Here is a 20739-nt window from a genome sequence, read left to right as displayed (position 1 = left end):
AAGTAACACATGTACAAAAATGGCTCTGAGTGTGGATGCATTTTTCCCTGACACTATCAATTTGAAACAGATAAACATCGAGCTGTTTGGGGACTACAACTGCGACGTGGTAAAGCCGAGTCCAGCCCATAAGTGAAGTGTGTGTTTGGCAGCGTCAGAGGACGTGAACGCTGGTGACTTAGTGCTGTTTGGATCAGGAATGTCTTGTGGTTCCCAGTTCTCTGCCACCACACTTAGCTGGCTCCCACTGAAGATATAATGGGTGAGAGATTTTTCCGTTGGATGTGGATAAAGAAACGGAAGGAGGAGAGAAGGGGGCAGTGAGGGAGTGAGAGATAAGGGAAGAGCCAGTTGATGTTTGGCATGAATAAAACCAGAAGTAGTGGGAGGAAGCAGTCAGAGGAATGCAAAAAGGGGGATGCATAGAATTTGGATTTTATGATAAAAAAAAAGTTAGTGGGTGAGAGAGAGAAGGAGAGAGAGAGAGAGAGTGAAATGGAGGAGTGTGAGAGTCAGAGGCGGTGTGGGCGAGGGAGCAGGAGAGCGAGAGTGGCTGGCGTTTATGGATTGCAGATGTGGCGCTATGGGGTTTTGGCAGGGGCCGTGCGCGCCTGAATCCTGCACCGGCTGGGTGGCACCGGGGTGAGAGGGAGGTCACCGCACCGCAGCACACAGCCCATAAAACACTGAGAGTTGTGTGTGGGGGGGGGGAGCAGAGAGAGAGGAGGCCTCAGATACACACTCACCCAGGACCGCAGGGCAGCGGGGGTGAGCTGATCACGCTCTGGGTTCAAGCACGCACATGCGTACCCAAAGATCCCGCGTGTGATGAGTCAGAGTTAACCCAGTACAGTTAGCATGATAAGCTTATCTCAGGTTTAATGAGGATGAGCCCCCGGTAGAAACCTCCCCGACAGTGAACAATCTCCCCTGTTACATGTACGTTTTCCGCCTCTGTGCACATTAATGCTGAATTTATTACAAGTGCTTTTGACAAGGTTACAAAAGAGAAGCAGGCCGGCCACGTGTAGAGTTCATCTACTGCCTGTTATCTGTGGTTCATCCACACGCTTCCCTGTAAATTCTGCCGTTTCTCTTCTCCTCATCATTCCTCATGTCCTTCAGAGACTAACGCAGGATTGTGGAGGAAAGTTACCAGAGTTTGTCTTTGCAGATTAAAGGTACAGGAAACACAGACCGTTTCTTTTTATTGCTCTTCTGAGAAAATGACTTCCTGTTTTTTTTTTTTTGATAACCTGTACAACTGCAGCGCTCTGATGATTTGCAATCAACTGCACAGAGGGCTGTCTCAGACCCTCTGCAGTGGAAGGGTCAGGAGTGGACAAACCTCTACTTATAATCACAATTCTTAAGACCCTGGCCATCATCTTTAGACGTCGCATTTTGTACACCCTGAAAAGTATAATCTCTTTAATGTAGGCCCCAGGGACACTCACTGCGGATTAGCCTTTACTTAAAGTACATTTCATATTGCAGGACAAACAGCAGCTCAAGCTGTCCATTATGAATAACACAGTTATGCCAAAGAGAAGAGATGCAATGGGAACTGATATAGTCCAAACATTAAGGGGCTGTGTAACATCATACTACAAAGCAAACGTCTGAACGAAACATGTCATCAAATCAAAAATATTTTTACAAATGTGTCAACAGTCAACCAGAATATCTTTCAACGTCGCAATGATTTCAATCAATCTGACAAATCCTTCTTTAACACGGAACCTGGTTCCCATTTACGTCCGACCACTTGTGGCTGAAATGATGACAAATTGACAGCCATGCAGAGACAACTTAGATCTGCAGATGTCGAAAAAAATCCACACTTCCAGGCAAAGGAAGATGTCGCCTAAGCGATTTTAACACCTGCTGGCAATTAGAGGTACAACTGTTGAATTGTGGGAAGATTAGGCATGTAATTAGTTCTCTTACATTTGTTGGGTCCCCTTTCCTCATTTGTACTCTGTCCCAGGAAGGTCCACATTTGGGCTGAAGTAAAATGCGAACAGTTAAATGTCAAACACATGCATAAGAACAACCCTGCGTTTGTTAACTCACAGCCCGCAGGTGGAGTATTATTTCTTCCTGAAGTCATGTAAATGCAGCAGATATTAAGCGTCATCTGCTACTATGTGAGTTCAAGGCGTAATTGGTAAAACTGGTGTAGTCACGAGTTTATTAACAGTTGGGAAAATTCCTCAATGTTGCCTCCTTAGTGTGATGCTTTCCAAATTAAGAGAGAGGAAAGCCCCTGTACAATACTTAAAGGGGGGGCATTATGCTAATTATAAGATTCATATTTTACTGTGTGATACCTGTGGAGTAGCTTAGCATAATTTACAGTTTAAAAAAACTCATAATTTTTCTCACACTGGTGCTCAGCCTCTGCCTGAAACGACTCAAGCCCTTTTCCCACTCCCACAAAAACCCGCGCACACACGCCTTTTTTGCTTAGTGGGAAAGGTTACAATCGGCATTCAGACCCGGGTCAAAGGACTCTGCAGTAGACCCTGGTAATTATCGCCTCGGCTCCGATCGGCATTGATGGGAACACAAAACCTGTGTTGACACGCTAATCCCCGCCCCCTTTCCGGCACAATGCTATGCTCCGTCGGTAACTCCTGCGACTCCTTGTCATCTCAGCTACAAATGCTGCCCGTCTCCGTCCGAGCAGCGCTCGAACATTGTTCCAAATTTGTTGGAGCCGAGTTTGATACACAGACTGAATGAGTAATAGACACAATAACGACTTAACCAATGTAACATTGTTTACTAACCCTGTTTCCGGCACCTTTGTGACATCAGATGGTGACGCAGCAGAAAAGAGACCAACAGGAGTATACTTCACTGGCAATGGGAAAAAAGACAATCGGACAATTAGCGTGTCTTCCCGGGTCTGAAAAACAATGCTCTAATTTCAGTGGGAAAGGGGTATATGTCAACTCTGTCCCTTTAAGAAACCCCGCCCTTGCAAGCCCACTTTCTTCTGATTGGCCAGCTCTCTGAAGCCTGCTGAGAAAAAACTATGTGAAACCTGGCGTTCGCAGCAGCCTGCAGACTGAGCTGAGAAGCCTGGGGATTACTCCAACATACTTTCACCTACAGATTTTAAACTTCACCCACTTTTTAATACGGACATCCAACATTGTAACATTATATGTCCTAAAATGTGAAACAGCATAATACCCCCTATTTAACAGAGCCAGTGCTTGCGTAAAATGCTATTATCTTGGAAACGGTGATAAAACTTGATATGCAACTTCGGAGAAACCAGCAAAAGTATGAGAGATTTTAAAAGCATCCAACCAGAAAAATGTCCCCCCACCCAACAAATGGACGAGCTCTGCGTCGCTGCAGGATGAGTCTTTGTGAGAGAGTTTGGGAGAGGAACGCAGTGTTGTCAACATTAACTGTTTCCAACTACTTTCTATGCCACCCTTGTGCGACTAGCTTGCTAGCTTTAGCTTGTGGAAGAATCACCCAGGTTGATCAGTGCAGTTTTTGAAGGTAAGTACGTAGCATGGCAGGTAAGCATTTTGATCATTTTATTAATTTCGACAGGCATCCTGCAACATCCTGTGAGAGAATCTGATTTATCGATTGTTGTGTGTATGTAAGGAGAGTTTGACAAGAAATAAAAACCCCTTCTAAAATCAGTTGCCCACCCGAGCTTTATGTAAGCTCCTTCAGTAAACGTAGTGTTTTCCCAACCCTGAGAAAATAGAGTTCTGGTTTTGTTGTAACATAAAACCAAATGACAGCACCCGTATCAAATAGTAAAACAAACTTAAACAGGCTCAAGTGTTTTTGGAAATCTGATGCTTTTTCTTTGCCCGTGAAAACCTTTGAGGAACATCTCATGCACTCTCCTGTTTATGTAGGTGCTGCCTGACAATACTTTCGCATTAGGTCAGCTCTGTTTTTCTCTTTCTTTTGTGATATTCTTCCTTCCCTCTCTTGTTCCCCCCTTTTTCTCCCCCTTAGCCTGGTCCTGACTCCCTGGTTCCTGGGGCCTGGCCAAGGCGTGTGTCCCTGGAGGAGCCAGAGAGGAGATGGAGAGAGGGGGCAGCAAGGGGGCGCAGAGACCGACTCCAAAACCACAGCTGCAGCAGCCTCTCCCTCTCCTCTCCTTGTCCTCTCCTCTCCTTGCCTGGCACCCTCCCCAGCTCTGCCATTAATCAGTAAGGGTATTTCAGTGCATGTGTGTTTGTGTGCGGAGGAGAAAGATGCTGACTGTGTGAGTGAAGAACTGAGTGTTTATGTGTGTCTCTGTGTGTGCTGATAGAGAGCTGGATGTGTCTCTAGTGATGGTATGGAGACCAGGATCGCACAACAAAGCTGGAGAGTTCACCCAGAGAACAAAAGGAGGAGGGGAGGGAGGGTTATGACAGACATAAAGCCTGGTGAGCAGATTGGGACTGCCAGGATGAAGTAGTTAAATGATCTGCAGAAGGTTTTAGCATCACAAGAACTCAACAGGAAATCAGCCTTTTTGGAGAAATGTGCTGCAGCAGCACCTGCACCTAACGTAAACTAGACACAGGAAGTAATGACCTGTCATGTTAAAAAATCAACTTCATGGTTCACGCTGCCCCTCTACTCGCCCTTCTTCAGCCCCTGATTATCCAGGTGGGAGTAAAATCCAACTAAAAAAAGATAAAATTTCCAACCTGCTCTGCTCTCACCCCCCAACGGGCCTCCCAGAGTGCTTTTCTGCTGACATCACTGCACAGAGACCTGGCAAGCCAATCTCTCCCCAGCTCTCCACCATTCCCCTCTCTCTGCTTCCTGCCCTGATGATGTCACACACCATATGGTTTTCAGCAGTATCAAGCCGGAAAAGAGATTTAGTCGGCGGAGAGGAGGAGGAGGAGAAGGAGGGCTGGAACGCAGGTCGGACACAGAAAACAAAAGGTTCGCTCTTCCCCTTGTGTGCGCTGTGAGTGGAAGGTACAGACGGGGGGAGGAGGGAGGGAGGGAGGTGAGGGGGCGAGAGGGGAATGGCTGCACTGTGTGAGGCTAATGAGGAGAGACCAGGGAGCAGAGACCATGTATCGGACAGCCATGTGCTGCACAGACGGCCACTGGACTGGCCTTCACACAAATACACACACAAAGACACACTCATTTACACTCTAATAAACACTGTAGTGCAAGAGTTTGTACTAAGCTCACAAGGCCTTGTTGTCAATTAGGTTGACCTTGACCCTCTTAGAATAAATATTCAAATGTGCTGTGAGGTAATTTTTAGTCAATGCAATGAAGTGCTAGAAATTTAAAGCAGCTATAAACCCCCATATTTACGATGGAGCACAAAAAACGTGCATCTGAAAGGGCTCACTGGAAGTAACAATCATCCCTCATCTGTTACGAAGCATTTTAGCATCTTTCAGCTCATTGTTTTGGTTTATCTTATCTTGCTTGTTTCTGTGCTCTAATCCGGATCTCTTTTGTTTTGCTGCTCACTCGGCACTAAAAAGTAAACAGACAAAGTTGCAGGCTATCTTTTTTGAACGTAGTAGAGCATTTAGCTACTAAAGCAAGAAACGTCTCTCAGGAGATGATGGAGACAACAACAAAAAGTCTTGACTAGTTGGTGTCAAGTCCGTCCACTAGCTGTTTTTTTAATCTATCTTTCTTAAATCTTAATTTCCACATTTTTCTTAAAGTGCAATAAAAATGGAGCTTCTAGGAGGACCGTTTAAAATTGTTTGTCAGCTTCTTATAGTTTGATATGTACCCTAGCCCAGAGAACAGGCAAGTCACAGATAGGACCAAAGGGGGGCTTGAGCCCCTGCCCTTCTGCCCCCAGAGTAGATAATTGTCCTTCATTTACTTTTTAATTTACATTTTTTTTATTCTAACCAATATAAAGACAGAAATGTAAAGTACAGTAGTATCCACAAAAAATATGCCTTATCGATTTAGGAAGTACTGCGCATTCCCCAACCCACCCCCTCCCGAGTGATTTTGTCTCACTCAGTTAACTTTTCAACGTGTCTTGACTTGTCGTGAAACGCCCTCATCACTCCAGCCCCACCCCAGTTCGGTTACAGTGAATGATATCACCCAGGTAGGCACTGTTTTAATTATGAAATCAACCAAAACAACACTTACTTTTTATGTTTGGAAGGACTTGGCTGTAATTTCCTCGTTATCTGTAGTCTGTACTCGCTAGAAATCAAGCTAGTCTAATTTTCATTGAAAGACGTTTTCTCCGTCATGCACGGCAACAAACATGCAATTAATTTGTGGGTATGGTATGTGTGATGTCGATGTGAATTTCTGTTGTAGACAGGGTGATACAATCTGTAGAGCTTGAACCATGCCACATTTATAAAGTCTACATACTGGAAAGGTATGATTTGTTTGAATGCCATTAAATTGCATCCCTCCAAACTGTCTTTCTCAAGGACACCACTGATGTAACGAGACTGAATCAGTCGAAACAACTGAATACTGACTGCATTACTTTCATGAAAACATGTCAAATCTGGAATAATGTGGTTCAGTGGAATATAAACATGTTCCCATGTTATCAATATAATGTATGATTATGGATGGCGGCGGTGTGACAACATCAGGGTGGGAGTGCATGTTGGCGGGACACATGCCCTTTTTGTTTCTTGAGCCCCTGCCCCCGAAAATGTCCGTGCACAGCCCTGCCAGAGAACGAGTCCTTATCCCTCAGCTATGAAAGGTTTATTTAATTTCTTTTCTCTTCATACGACAAAGAAAATTTCGGGGGGTTAAAAGAATGGTTTGACATTTTGGGAGCACGCTTTTTCACATTCTATCGAGTAAGATGAGAAAATTGACACCACTCTCGTTTCTGTAAGCTAACAACGAAGCTGGAGCCAACAGGTGATTAGCTTAGTTTAGCTTCATACAGGAAGCAGGGGGAAACGGCTAGTCTAATTTTGTCCAAAGCCCCACTAAAATGTGCTAATTACTGAGCTTAATTGAGGCTGGTTGACAGATATTCTGAAGTCTGGACAAGGGCAGGCTAACTGTTTCCTCCTGTTTCTAGTGTTTAAGCTAATCTAAGCTAACTGCCTGCTAGCTGTAGCTTCGTATTTACTGTACAGACCTGAGAGAGGTATAAATCTTCTCGTAACCCTGACTCTTGCCAAGAAAGTAATAAAACTGTATGTTTATTGTTTTGTATATTGTGCGAATGCTTTTAATACCTTTTATTATTATTATTTGTCTGTTTATCATAATGTAGATAACTGATTACTGATGAAAGCAACCTAGCCAAAAATATTGGGCAAAAACGAAATATGCTATGAACATACTGAATACCAGAAACTACTGTATTTTGCATTTACACTTTTCCCTTTGTGTAAAAATGTTTTTAAAAGTCAAGTAGGCGTGTTATAAATCAAGTATTGTTGATCTGGCTCTCAACATGGCACCATAATCTTCCATCACAGGCAGATTGGCAAACAAGAATAGCGACCCAACGCACACAACAGCTCCGCTCGCTCAAATGACATGCCTTGCACGCCTATGCTCTAAAGCTGTCGCAAAAGTGCTCATTAGGATGAATTAAGAGAGGTCTGTGTGTAAATGTTGAGCCGAGCATTCAATTTCTGGTGGTGAAGGGAATCTGAAGCTGGAGGGGGGCGTGTCTGGTTTGGTTGGGCGGTCACAGCAAGCATCTGGAGATATGTGTGGCCATGTCCAGAGAGAAAGAAAGAGAGGAGAGAGGGATGATTGATTAGAATGAAAGAAATACGAGAGAGCAAAAGGTCTTGTGTGAGTAGTTGAGAAAAGTGTGGGACATTGCACTCTGATGGTCTGTTGTGAGGTGTTAAGATCACTTTTAGCCCGTCCTGTCTATTGTCCAGTCGTGCTCTGTCCCGGTGCTGGCAGCCAGAGAGTGAGCAATAATAAGGTGATTGCAAAATTCTTCTCTCAAAGCTAAATTGAAACGAGGTGCTTTGGGCCCAAGAGACTTTGTGACCCTGCAACATATCCGCTCACAGATGTCTGAAAAGTTGGCTGCAGTCATTCAGAAAGTTCGCCTCCTCATTGTGTTTCCATATCCAGCTCACAAAGCTTCTGCAAGATATATGTCGCATGTAAAAACCTGCATTTGGAGAAAGGCTGGGAAAGGTGTGTGATTTAGAGGGTGACAGCAGACTGTGAAGGGATTTGGCTGACCGGCCTGCCTTATCTCCAGCTCTCTCTCCTCACTGAGTGTTGGTCTTCTGGGGGAAGTAGACATGCATGGTCTTTGGGATGGGCTCTCTGGACTGTGCTTGTGGCTCGGGCTCTCGCAGCTTTAATTGAATCATTGCTTACAAGCAGCAATTTGAAGGCTTTTTCAGTTCATTAAAAGTTCAGCGTTTCAGGTTTGCAGCGCTGCAGATTACGGTATGCTAAGTTGTGTTTTGACAGGCTGAAGTTGAATGTCCAGCGCAGGCCTCCGGGGGCTGATTGATTAGAGAGATAAAGTGTGTCTGGGAAGACAACAGCTGTACCCACAGACATGTAAGAAAACACAAATTAACCAACATTAGTTTCTATAGAATCATACTTTTTTTACAGGCCGCTGTTAGCATATAAAACCCCTTTATTTGCTTTTTGTTCTAGCTGTGCGCCGCATGGTTTTACTATTACATAACATGTCAATATGTCAGTTCTTTATAACTCCTGGCTGTAACCCATCTTTTTTATGCAAAGGTCTGAGCTCTCTGTGACATGACTACTTAAACCTGGACTCTAAGCAAAGCTATGTTGCTGCACAGGCTAATCTAAGTGCAGCCAATTAAACAGAAAACATCACATATTTCACTGATTAGTTGGATTGTTGTTCTGTAATCAGCTACCAACTTCAAAATCCTGCATATGTGTAACCCATCAGATGTCTTGAATGCAATTATATACATCATATATTTCTTTGTTTTCAAATTGCCCTTGTTATCTTCAAAGAGATATTGTGAAATACATCAAGCCATTAAGATACATAAAGATTATAATAAGATAAATTCCCACAAAACTGTAGCAGTAACAACAACAACAACAATAACACCACCTGCACTAGTTAGTCTGTTTTAAATGTGTGTTAATTTAAACAGAAGGAAATCAGTCTTGTAGAACAAACCTGACGTGGTCCCGTAGCTGGAAAAACCTATTTTGGACCATGAATTGAAACCCGCTGTCACATCCTTGATACAACACATCCATTCTCCTGCACAGGTCTGCGAGGTTATCAGCAGTTCATCGAGGGAACATGGAAGCGGGAGACAATACCTTCCTCCACTCCACCAGGACCACGGGGGTGATTCGGATCACCTCAGTCAAACGGCAGCACCTTGGACTCAGATCATTTTGAGAGGAAGAGACCCCGCGTGCTTTATGAGATTGTCAGCTGCTGTTGTGATGGCAGCAGACACAAACAGGCCTCAGTCTGGTAAGTGTTTCTCTGCATCACAGCGGCTGTCCGTTAACGACGGCTGTGATAGTAAAATAATTACTCTCATCAGTTTCAATCTGCGGCCTTTCAAACACCTTAGGGTGACTGTGGAAACACTGGAGGGAATAATAAGAGACAGGCCTTTCTGACACAAGACATCAAAATACATGATTAAATATACATTAGTATTAATGTTTGTACAAAGTTAATGACTCCTGCTCACTACAGTGTACTGAAATCATTTAAAGGTATCTATTTTACAGAAGCTGAAGCCAGCAATACACTGGCTCAGCATACCTCTGGAGATGAGTTATTTCAACTATTCAGACGTGGATTATTTAGCCTTTAGTGACAGTTACAACCAAAATAACCCCTGAACAGGCAAACATGGTGTCAAAGGGCATCTTTTCTTTTTATATGACAGGTTGGAGTGCTATTAGTTTACAGATAGTCCTATTTATCAGGATACAACACTTATAGACTTTTTTAAGTGGTTAAAAGTACCATTACATGTACTTGTATTTCACTTCATCATTTTGTACTAAGTTACACTTTTACTGCAGATTTTCTCAGGAAAATATTGTGCAAATACTCTACCTTTTATTACTTTCAAATGAGCATTTTACACACAAAACATATAAAACACAAACAAAATATGCAGCATTTTATTAGAGTAAATTATCTGGTGGTACAGGAAGTAGTACAAATCAGCCTACCTTGACTAAATTGACACACAAGTGTGTTTTTATGCTGACATAATCCATCATTAGCCAGATTTCCTGCATTAACACCTTATAAATATACTGTATGACGGATTTATAGGTTGTATGGGTTATAGTTTACTGTGTTTTTTTAATATATTATACTCACAAATTAGAGGTCATAGCTTTCATACCTTTTCACCCCCCAGCGTCCCCCCTATCCACAGCTGCGTGTCCTCCATGACAGTAAGTCCAGTGGGACTGAGTGCGCCATTGGGTGTCGCTGTGCGCGTAAAGTCTCCGCCGGCAGGTTTGGTCCGACCGGACCCTTACACAGTCTGAAGTGTCAGATAGTCTCGTTAACACGTGAGAAAATCCGGTGTATGGCAGAGAGTGAAAGAGGGAGAAAACCGGGAGAGAACAGGCAGGGAAAATACGCGGAAGAGAAGTTTGGAGAGAGTCGGATCTGGAGGAATCTGCGGAGGTCCGGATGAGGGAATGCCGAAAAGGAGAGCAGACATTCGGCCAGAGCACCAGACATGAGTCCGAGGTAAGACTATGATACGACAGACGGGCACGGAGGGCATCAAAGCTGACGTGTGATGATACACTGTGTCACAGTGAGCTGCTTTCCCTGGACTATTATGACGAGTTTAAAAATCCAGGTTTTAATGTATTTAATGTCATTTTGTTCTAACTCGTGGTCCTGATGTAGCTTCCAGTACAGACAGGGCTCCAGCATCTGGATCATATGGGCATGTCCGGCCTCGAGCTCATCTGGTGTGCAGTCGGTTGTACTGGATATTTTTAGTGTTTCAGGTTTGAATCTTCATATATGCTTGTTTAAATCATTCAGGTCTCAGGAGGTCTTGTTAAGATGATATTTAGCTTAAGATGTAGTCTTATGGGCTTAAAATAAGATATAAACGTAAAATAAATGTCTTAATAATTAGCTTTAAATTGAGTTTGGTAACTGCATGGAGACAATGGAAATTATTATAATGCTATGTTACTATGATAAGAATATTTACACGCACTTTTTTAAGTAGGGGGGGGCGTTATTTTAACATCAAAATACGGCCTTATGCTCTTGTTCTGCCACTTTAAAGGGCGTCTGCTCATTTACCTACAACACAGTCAGAGAAAGAGTAAACTGTTCTCTTTCATCCGCATGTGCGGCTGATGGGTGAAGGTTTATTTTTTCCACGTCAAAGCAGGTGTCTCACCAGAGACAGAGACAGAGAGAGAGAGAGAGGTGTTTACAGTGTTGCGTTTTACCAACCCCCTATACTTTACACCTTACTCTAATTTTGCTTTTCAAGTGAAGCCAGGGGGGTTTTAAAGCTCCATGAGTTATTTAGGGAGGTGTAACACACATTTATTTAGCAGTTTTATTGCATTCATTTAAAATAGCAATCTCATAATACCAACATTTATGAATTTACCTTCTAAATCAAACTCTTCAAAAAAGCAAACACGAGTTATGATTAAATTTGATGACATTTTGGCCAAAGGGACTAAATATGGAAGGGGATGATTTTGGGGGAATTAATTTCTTAAAGGTCGTTGACATAAAGAAAAGGTTTTAACAACCAGTAGTTTTCCATCGACAAACTCCTCTCCACAGCTTAAGTACGCAGCCGATCGTAAATAAGCAACATATACGTGTGTGTACAATAGCTGCCTGTCTCTTTAAGACGATGTGTTGAGAAGTTCAAGTCGGGGTCACTTAAAGTTCCTGCCCTCGATGTTACCTTTTAGTTTTATTATAGACTGACATCACACGGGGCGCTAAAACACTTAAGGCGCATAGAGGCTCCATTATCATCCCGGTGCGCGTTATTGCTCCGACTCAAAAATAGCTAAGGAAATTACTAGAAAAAAATAGGAGGAAACTGATGCTGGTCTAAGCACGTATTTTTTTATAGGAGGGGATGAGAAAGAGGGGGAGAGGAGGGGCAGAGAGACACACAGAGAGAGGGAGAGAGGGAGGAAAGTGGGTGGGAGGACGGACCTAAGGAGCGACAAGAAATTCATATCAATTAATAATCATAAAAAAAGAGCTGGCAGACGCGCGCGGAAAACTGGCATGGTTTTTTGGAGGCTGGCAGTTCAAAGCTGAAACGTCAGATATGACTCCTGGAGGCTGCTGAGATGATCATTAAGGGAGACTTAGATCGGATGGCAGAAGACATCGGGCATGCAGGTAAGAGCTGAGGCGCTGCTGCGCGAGGACAGGGCAGGGATGATGTTTAGGCTTTTATTCTTTAAAGCGTAGCTACAGGCTGTGCTGTCAGGAAGGAAATACTTTTAAATTTAGTCGTTAAATAATTAATAGTACGTATTTTAAATCGTGCTTCCTTTTGCCTTGTTTTAATTCCTGTAGAATATTTATATGCCATATTTACCGCATTTAATTCGAGTCTACTAAATCTTTTTATTACAAAAATTAATTATGCACAGGCGGGAAAATTAGTTTGTTAAAAAAATCCTATAATCTGTTTAAAGTATCAGTAGCAGATTTCGAGACACCATGCTTCAAAAATAAGCAAAACGATCTAAAATTTCCGGTTGGACTACAAAATAAAACAAAACTATTTCTCACTCTGCAAAATAATTTTTTTCAAGATCTCAGCTTCGCGTTTTATTATTTTTAAGAAGTGTTTTGATGTTATAATTTAACGCTGCCTGTAAAAGTTAAAGGCAAGGTCCACCTCTGTTAAAGGGGAACCTGAGCTTCTTCATAATCCTGTAATAAATTTTAGAAGGAAGCAGCAAATCACAATGTTCCGTTTGGACAATATAAAACAGGCCGTTTAGTGTGTGTTACAATGTCAGCACTGAGTTCAGGCGAACACTGACACAATAGAAAGTATTTCAGAAATATTTTTAATGCATGAATTTCTGGTTTTCTTCATGTTATCGCCTCTCCATGTAAAAAGCTGCTTCTCGGTGCTGTTGACCGGCCAGAAGAAGAAACAGCTGTCTCATACACATTCATGTACAATAAGTAGAAATCTGCGTGTTTCTGGGGGTGATTTAGGGCTGCGGAGATGATGTGAAACTTTTAAGGATGAGGCGCTGCAGCTCAAATAGATGTGATTCGGTTTACTGTACGATCTGTGGAGAGCTGCAGAGTAAAACTAGATTAGAGAAACAGACAGAGAGGAGAAACACCAAGTCAGCAGACTGTTTAATGTTTGCATGCAAAACGCGACGTTAAGTAGTCAGATACAAGAAAGTGACGTTAAATGAGCAATTCATTTAAAGTCTTGCTCCTTGCTGAACCCTGATAGATGCAAATACGACTTAAATGCAGTATATTTTTATTACATTTTCAAATAAAAGCATTGCCCATCAATCATCAAAAATGTAAATAAGTTATGCAAATAAAATAATACAAATGATTTGCAGGAAATCCTGCACAGTATTAAATGATTGGGATCCAAACATTGACAACTTAAACTGTTGAAACATAAATGTAAGTGCTGATTAATACTATATCATAATTATGTTATTTTATCTGATATCCTGTTCAAGTTCACTGAAGATTAAGAAGCTGTTACTCTGCAGTATTTTCTAGGTGTGTGATCTTTTTTTTCAAGATACGCAATTACAGCAGTCAAACAGGAAACTGACTCTGACTCCCCATGATGTCTGCTGACTAAAACCCAACTTTTCACCTCTTGCTATACTCCATCTGCACCACAGGATGCGCTTTTTTCTAAGCTTATTGTGAAACACAGTTTGTTATTTATTGCAAGTGAGGCGTCTTGAGTGTGCATTTTCCTCTTTTAAGTCACAAACGTGTGCAAAAATAAATTAGTTGAATATAAAACAGTGGAAATGTATTCTGACTGTATTGGAGTGTTTCCTCATAATTTAAAGATAGCCTATACGTTGACAAAGTGAAACAGGCTCTAAAATATACAGGGCGACCTGAGCATGGGCAGCAAATTGAGATGAAAGAAAATGTCTACACAACATTTTGAGCAGATGTGTGGAGTGTTTATGTGACTGAGGCTGCATGTAGAGGTAGGGAGTTTGGTCTCGTGCGTCACCCCCAAACCACCTAAGTGACAAAACAGAGAAAACACAAGAGCGATGAATATTAATCTAATGCAAATAACTTGTCGCAGTCACCACTGATTACATCTGTAACATCTTCATTTCCTCCGCATGGTGACGGGCCATTAGAAAGAAAGCTTTCAGATGAAAACAGCCAGGGGAACTCGATTATCCTTCCCTCAGGCCACTGTGCTGTATGAGCAACCTAGAAAATGATGTATTTTGCTTGTTTAACGTAAGAAAGAAAGAACACAAAGTGTAGTGCAAGCTTTGCCTGTGTTTACAAGAACATTATGTAGCAGGCTGTTTTCTGACTTAATATCTTTGCAATCGTCGATGGCTTCCTAACAGGATGCAGTGAGCTAACACACGCCATCAAGATCGAGAGTGTTATAGAACATGTTTTACTGTGGCCTTTCACTTTTTGTCGGTAGGCGACATCAAACAGTGAGCGCAGATATTTTAAGAGGTACAGCAGCTTCTCGAAAAGCCGATTTAGACTGTGAGAGAAAAGAGATCCTTTTTGTGTTGATGGGAAACCCACAGCCACTCTGACTGTTGTCACCACAAGACAAAAATACTTTGTAGAGAATTGTCTGCACAGAACATTGCAGGTGCACAAAATTGTTGTTTTACGCGTCAACTTTTTCTCCTGTATCATGAAAGATTTTTAGAAATGTGCAAAAGTGCTTTCAAATCTGATTTCAATGTCTTTAACGCTCTTCTTTTAAACCTGTCGTCTGAATCCGGATTTAAAAAGCCTAATTTTCTGACTTCTAATGCATTTGACCTGTGTTGCACAATTGGGCGCTGTAGACCGCATACAGACGAGAATGTACATTGCTTGTGTGTGTGTGTGTGTGTGTGTGTGTGTGTGTGTGTGTGCGAGTACACAACTTGTCACCCTGCTCCGCGCAGTTACCAGTAACAGTGAACCGAACACCCGCTCACGCAAAGGCTCAGCAAGTTGTGGAAAGTTCTTGGGCCTATTCCTCATATAACCCCTCATTTCTAAACACATTTGATGTGACCGACGTTGAGACTTTATAGTAAAATATGAGCTTTGAGTAATCAAAGCCAGACGGAAACCAGGAGTGGAAACAGTAGATGACAACGGGAAACCTGACGGAGCGTTAACCATCCTAAACCTGCCACACACAACTCTTTATATTTATAGTTTTCCCTTAAGCGTACGAGTAATATGAGTAAATATTAGGAAAGCACCTTTTGAAATAAAATTATTACTTTTTGGGATAATTTTTGGAATTTTAACCTTTTTTTTCTTTCATATTGATGACTGCTATCTGCACGATCACACGCTCAATGTCATACCTCTTCTGACTTTTCATTTCCTACTTCATCATGATGACTTTCCCTTCTGATGTTACTTCCCAGCCTGATGCTGAACATGCATTCACCAAATTAAAACGCTCAAATTGCACTCAGGGGTGACCTTTCTTTTGGAGAAGACACAGTTGAAGCGGCAGTATGTTGTAAGAGACAGAAATAGACGTGTGATATTTTATTTATAATTATCCAGAATTCCTCAGTTAAACATTATTCAAGTTTTTTCTTGTTGTAAATATAGATTCACACTTCCCCTTTCTTATGCGGGCTGTGAACACTGAATGAAATAAACAAGAAGTGAATGAGCTGGTGTCAGGAAGACCGTGATCACACAGATGACATGATATTTATTTAGTTGCTTGTTTCCCATCAGTGCGTCTAAGCCCTCAGGGACGACTTGAGACGTTTAATCTCGTAAGTAAACTATCCTCAGATGCCACTGCGTGAACAATACATGATGTTTCATGCTTGCAGCTGTTTATTTTAGGCTTGATGGAACAATTAGTGTTGATATTTGAGTGTGCATGATTGTGTGAGCGTGTGTGCATACGTTTTTTGTGCTGATTTACATCCAGTGCGCTCCCTGTTCCTTATATGACTGGGCAGAAAGAGGAGCCGATGCAGCTACCTTTTTTTGGATGTGTCCTTTCCCTGCAGGTTTATACCTGCTGTTCATCATGCTTGTGAAACATTCATCCCTTGCTTTGTTTAATATTCTGCACACCACCTCTGGAATACTTTATCAGCAGGCCAGCAGCTACAGAATATATATAAGCGCTTTCTTGAATTTCTCTGAATTCTGCTCTCTTTTTGTTTTGCGCACTGAAAAAGGAAGTGAATGTGTGGATTTCCGATAATGATGTGAATGATAATTGCAAACTTTTGCAAAAGTTAACTTTAACTGAGAGGCCTTCACGTGCACTTTCCATACGTAGTTCTGCACCCTGTACAAGTGGAAACTATGACTTTAACATGATCATGTAAATATTTAAAGCTTGACTTTCAAATGAATTAACAAACATGGAAACACAATTTAAAAAGTTTGCATTAAAATTCAATTTAATTAAGGGCTTTGTTTCAAAATAAAATCTTGTATTTTTAGATCATCTAAATTAAACCACATTAATGTGTCTGTATGCAAAGTATTTTTTTGTCTACATATTAATACTACAAGGTTCTTTTAATTTCTTATTTGCAATGAAACATTTGAAATATATTTTAACATGGGCTTATGTGTAAAACTTTTCAAAGCTTTATAAAATGCATAAATAATAATTCTTTTGGCACAGGAAATAACAGATTCATTGTTTTCTTATGTATAGATATTGTAATTGCTGCATGACATTTAATGGATGTCTGTTGTTCCAGGTGGCGGACTGAAGACGATGCTGGATGCCATGGACGTTCCAAGTCATGCTAGGGATCTCCTCCTGCAGCTCAACAGCCAGCGAACCAAGGGCTTCCTGTGTGATGTCATCATCGTGGTGCAGAACGCCCTCTTCAGAGCTCACAAGAACATTCTGGCTGCCAGCAGCCTCTACTTGAAATCTTTGGTGGTCCATGACAATCTCATCAACCTCGACCACGAAATGGTGAGTCCAGGGGTCTTCAGGGTCATTCTGGACTACATCTACACGGGCCGCCTTAGCGACGGAGACCCCACCTCTCCCGCTGAACCCAATCTGGGGGCCGTGTTGGCAGCAGCCAGCTACCTGCAGCTGCTTGACTTGGTGGCTTTATGTAAAAAGAAGCTGAAAAGAAATGGCAAGTACCCTCCCCGCCCAAATCCTGCTTTTCTGCCTTACCCAAAGATGGGGCCCGCTAGTTTGGGCTTAGGCGGGGGCAGGTATAGGGTTTCTACTCCTGTCATTCAGTCCTGCCACAGCCATGCAGCCAGGGCACCACCACTAGAGGAGCTGGTTCCCCATCGACTAGCCATCCATGCTGGGGAGCTATATGCCCCCACCTCCAACCAGGGCTCTCAGGTGTTCCCCTCCCTGCAGCCGGCTCTGCCTGCCCAGTTCAGCCGCACAGCCCATCCAGAGAGGAACTGCTCCCCCAACTATGGCCTCGATCTCTCCAAGAAAAGTCCCAACTCCCAGTCCCAGCACACACCCTCTCATCTGGCAAACACCCACAACGATGAGGAGCGAGACGGGTCTCTGAGCGGACGCACCAGTCCCATGCACGGGACGAATGGCAGGGCCTTCCCCTCAGAGAAAATGGAGTCCACTGACCAGGCAAGCTCCCTCACTCCTCCACCTTTCCCCCATCTGAACCAGCCTCTTGCCCCACACCTCCCCCACCTGCACCGCTCAGGCTCCCAGGGAACAGATCGCTACCTGTGCCCTCCCAGCCCTGACAACCCAGCTGAAGGTGCAGAGGCCGGCAGAGACATGGGCAACATCTACCGCTGGGTGAAACCTGAGCCATACCCAGCTGAAGATGAAGAGGACGAAGAGGATGAGGAGGAGGGAGGTGAAAATGGAGACCAGCATCACAACCACCACAAGGCCGGGGAGGACAGTGAAGGAGCAGATGACAAGAGTGGGTCCGGCACAGAGGAGACGGGCAGCAGCGAAGGCCGCCCCTCCCCTCCTGGAGCGATGGGGAGATTCCACATGCCGTATGAGCCGGAGAGCTTCGGAGACAATCTGTACGTCTGCATCCCCTGTGACAAAGGTTTCCCGAGCTCGGAGCAGCTCAATGCACACGTGGAGACGCACACGGAGGAAGAGCTGTACGGCAACTCTGGAGGGGAGATGGGAAACAGCAATAACAGCAGCACCAAAAACCTGAGCAGCAACACAAACGGTTACGGGAGCCTGAACAGCAGCAACAGTTTGAACAGTCTGTCCCACCTGGAGACCAAGTCCAGCCAGGGTCTGAGTGGAGGTGGCATCGTGGAGATGATCCGACCCTACCGCTGCTCCTCCTGCGAGAAGTCCTACAAAGACCCCGCCACTCTGAGGCAGCATGAGAAGACCCACTGGCTGACCCGGCCTTACCCCTGCAGCATCTGCGGTAAGAAGTTCACGCAGCGCGGCACCATGACGCGCCACATGCGGAGCCACTTGGGCCTTAAACCCTTTGCCTGCGACTCCTGCGGCATGCGCTTCACCCGCCAGTATCGCCTCACCGAGCACATGCGCATCCACTCCGGGGAGAAACCCTACGAATGTCAGGTGTGTGGGGGAAAGTTTGCTCAGCAGCGCAACCTCATCAGCCACATGAAGATGCACAGCAGCGGGGGCTCAGCAGGGGGCCTGACAACGGATGGAAAAATGAAGCTGGACTTTAATGAGGGCATCTATCCTCTGACTAAATACGCAGCCGAGCATTTGGGGCTGAAGCTGGAGAAGGCTAATGAGCTCATCCAAGCCCAGCAACTAGCCGAAGCAAAGGCCATGGAGAGCCTTTACCCGCTGTCCAAACTGGCCTCGGAGCACCTGGGCCTCTCCCACGACAAGATGGACATCCTGGGCCAACCCCTCCCCCCTCCAACACAGGCCCTCTCTGAAGCCCGTACCATTGACCGCTACTCCCCAAGCTAAGACCACATGACTGGTTTAAATGGCAATCACCAAATAGGTCTGTGTGCACACACAACTTGCAGTATTCAAAAGCCATTCACCTCAACTCAATATCTCCTCTGCACCTCAGACTCAGGCCAAAATGAATTGGTCTACCTATGCACACCACCATGTGTAGACTGTAAGTGCCTTTCTATGCATCTAATGCGTCTTAAAGTCCTCCTTCCTAAAGGAGCTGTGCCATTCTGTGACCAAGGGACACTCTCACAAAGACGTGCAGTATTTATGTACAGTGTATGCAAACAAACAATCACAGCCGTTGAGCCAAAGTGACAAAATTGAACACCAAAATGAAATTGTTTTATTTATTTTTGTATGATGGTGAAATCCAAAGAGAAACTGTTGCAAGGAAGCGTTGCAATCTGACCCTAAACCTGTGTACAAAAACAGAGAAAAAGCACATAAGGACAAGATTCAGGGTTCTCGGTCCAGACCTGAGCGGAACTTTTACCAAATGAATAAGCCAACTCTTCTGGACTTTAAAGTGATGGGAGGATGTATTTTTATGTTTTTGTTTTGTTTTTGGGGTACTGGACATTTTATGTATCTCACTCTCCAAGCTTCTCCAAATCCTTCGTCCTCTCCCCCAAAGGAAATGACTGAGCGATAAGAGAAATTGCTTCAGCGTTTAGTTAAATCCTCCGATTTATTTCCTCCACATTTCTTAAAGTGACCCACTGCCCCTACAGATAAGATCTCATTTGATGTGAAATTAATGGTAGCTTAATCAGCCTTAAAGTCAGCTTAAAGCTAAGCTAAAAGTTCCTTTTGCATTTCTACTAACATCCTTGAGCCTTCACTTGTTATTGAGATGCAGCGAGCTCGGCCCTGTGACCTCAGAACTGGGACATGATTGCACATACCCAACTGATGACACACTGATCCCTGCTTATGATGACTGTAGAGTCTTCGAAGAATGGGTGTAGCCTCTGAAATGTTGTGGTATTAACAATAGTGGATGCGGCCGAGAAGGGAGGCAGGGGACAGGTCAGAATTAATGACACTTAAAATCTGTCGTTTGAGCAATGACTAAATTCACATTAGCCTGATGATTAATCATGTAGCAGTAGTCAGATCCCCCCTGTCGTCCCTGCTACTGTTGACAGGCCAAAGTGAGAGCTGCACTAACAGACACAGACCCCCCTCTCTCTTCACACACACATAGCCGGCTGCTAATCTGCCCGTGATACGAACATAAGAAGGGGTTTGTGGGTCTTCCCTGGAAGCCGGCGGGTGAACAGCACACCCCAGCTGCTGTGCCTCAGTAATCCCTGTGAAATCTCACTTTCTCCTGGACAATTCGCACTGCTCGCCGGCACCATGTCCCATTTCATGCCTGCCATCTCACCCCTCTGATCCCCTTATTAACACCACATCACAGCCCAGCAAATGTCTCCCTCCCCTCCTCCTCCTCTTGCTGGTATCAAGCGCGGAAACAGAGAATACTTCTGCGCCGGCTCACCGGCAGTTCCTCCAGCGTGAAAACAAAAGAGCACTTACTTAAAGGTTGCGGGTAGACGGCACATTTTAGTCTTTTAATGTTGATTCCACAGAACATTCTTGCTCTTTTCTTTTTCTGCTTTTACTC

General features: G+C 43.7%; 1 protein-coding gene across 1 annotated transcript; it reads left to right on the top strand.

Moving 5' to 3' along the window:
• Positions 1-12220: 12220 nt before the first annotated feature.
• Positions 12221-19973, top strand: hic1 (hypermethylated in cancer 1). Its single transcript, XM_069668686.1, has 2 exons — positions 12221-12349; positions 16927-19973. Exons 1-2 carry the CDS (start codon positions 12298-12300, stop codon positions 19110-19112), a joined length of 2238 nt encoding a protein of 745 aa, XP_069524787.1. The 5' UTR covers positions 12221-12297; the 3' UTR covers positions 19113-19973.
• Positions 19974-20739: the final 766 nt, after the last annotated feature.

Source organism: Semicossyphus pulcher, unplaced genomic scaffold, assembly GCF_022749685.1.
Source record: "Semicossyphus pulcher isolate SPU_LCO1_2020_fin unplaced genomic scaffold, fSemPul1.0.p SCAF_19, whole genome shotgun sequence".
Lineage (NCBI taxonomy): Eukaryota > Metazoa > Chordata > Actinopteri > Labriformes > Labridae > Semicossyphus > Semicossyphus pulcher.
This window is presented reverse-complemented; position numbering and strand designations above follow the sequence as displayed.

Excerpts from the sequence above, each read along its gene's own strand:
- hic1 (XM_069668686.1), top strand. The coding sequence starts at position 12,298 with ATGATCATTAAGGGAGACTTAGATCGGATGGCAGAAGACATCGGGCAT. Across the intron at positions 12,350-16,926 it reads AGAAGACATCGGGCATGCAG|GTGGCGGACTGAAGACGATG; the intron begins GTAAGAGCTGAG and ends CTGTTGTTCCAG.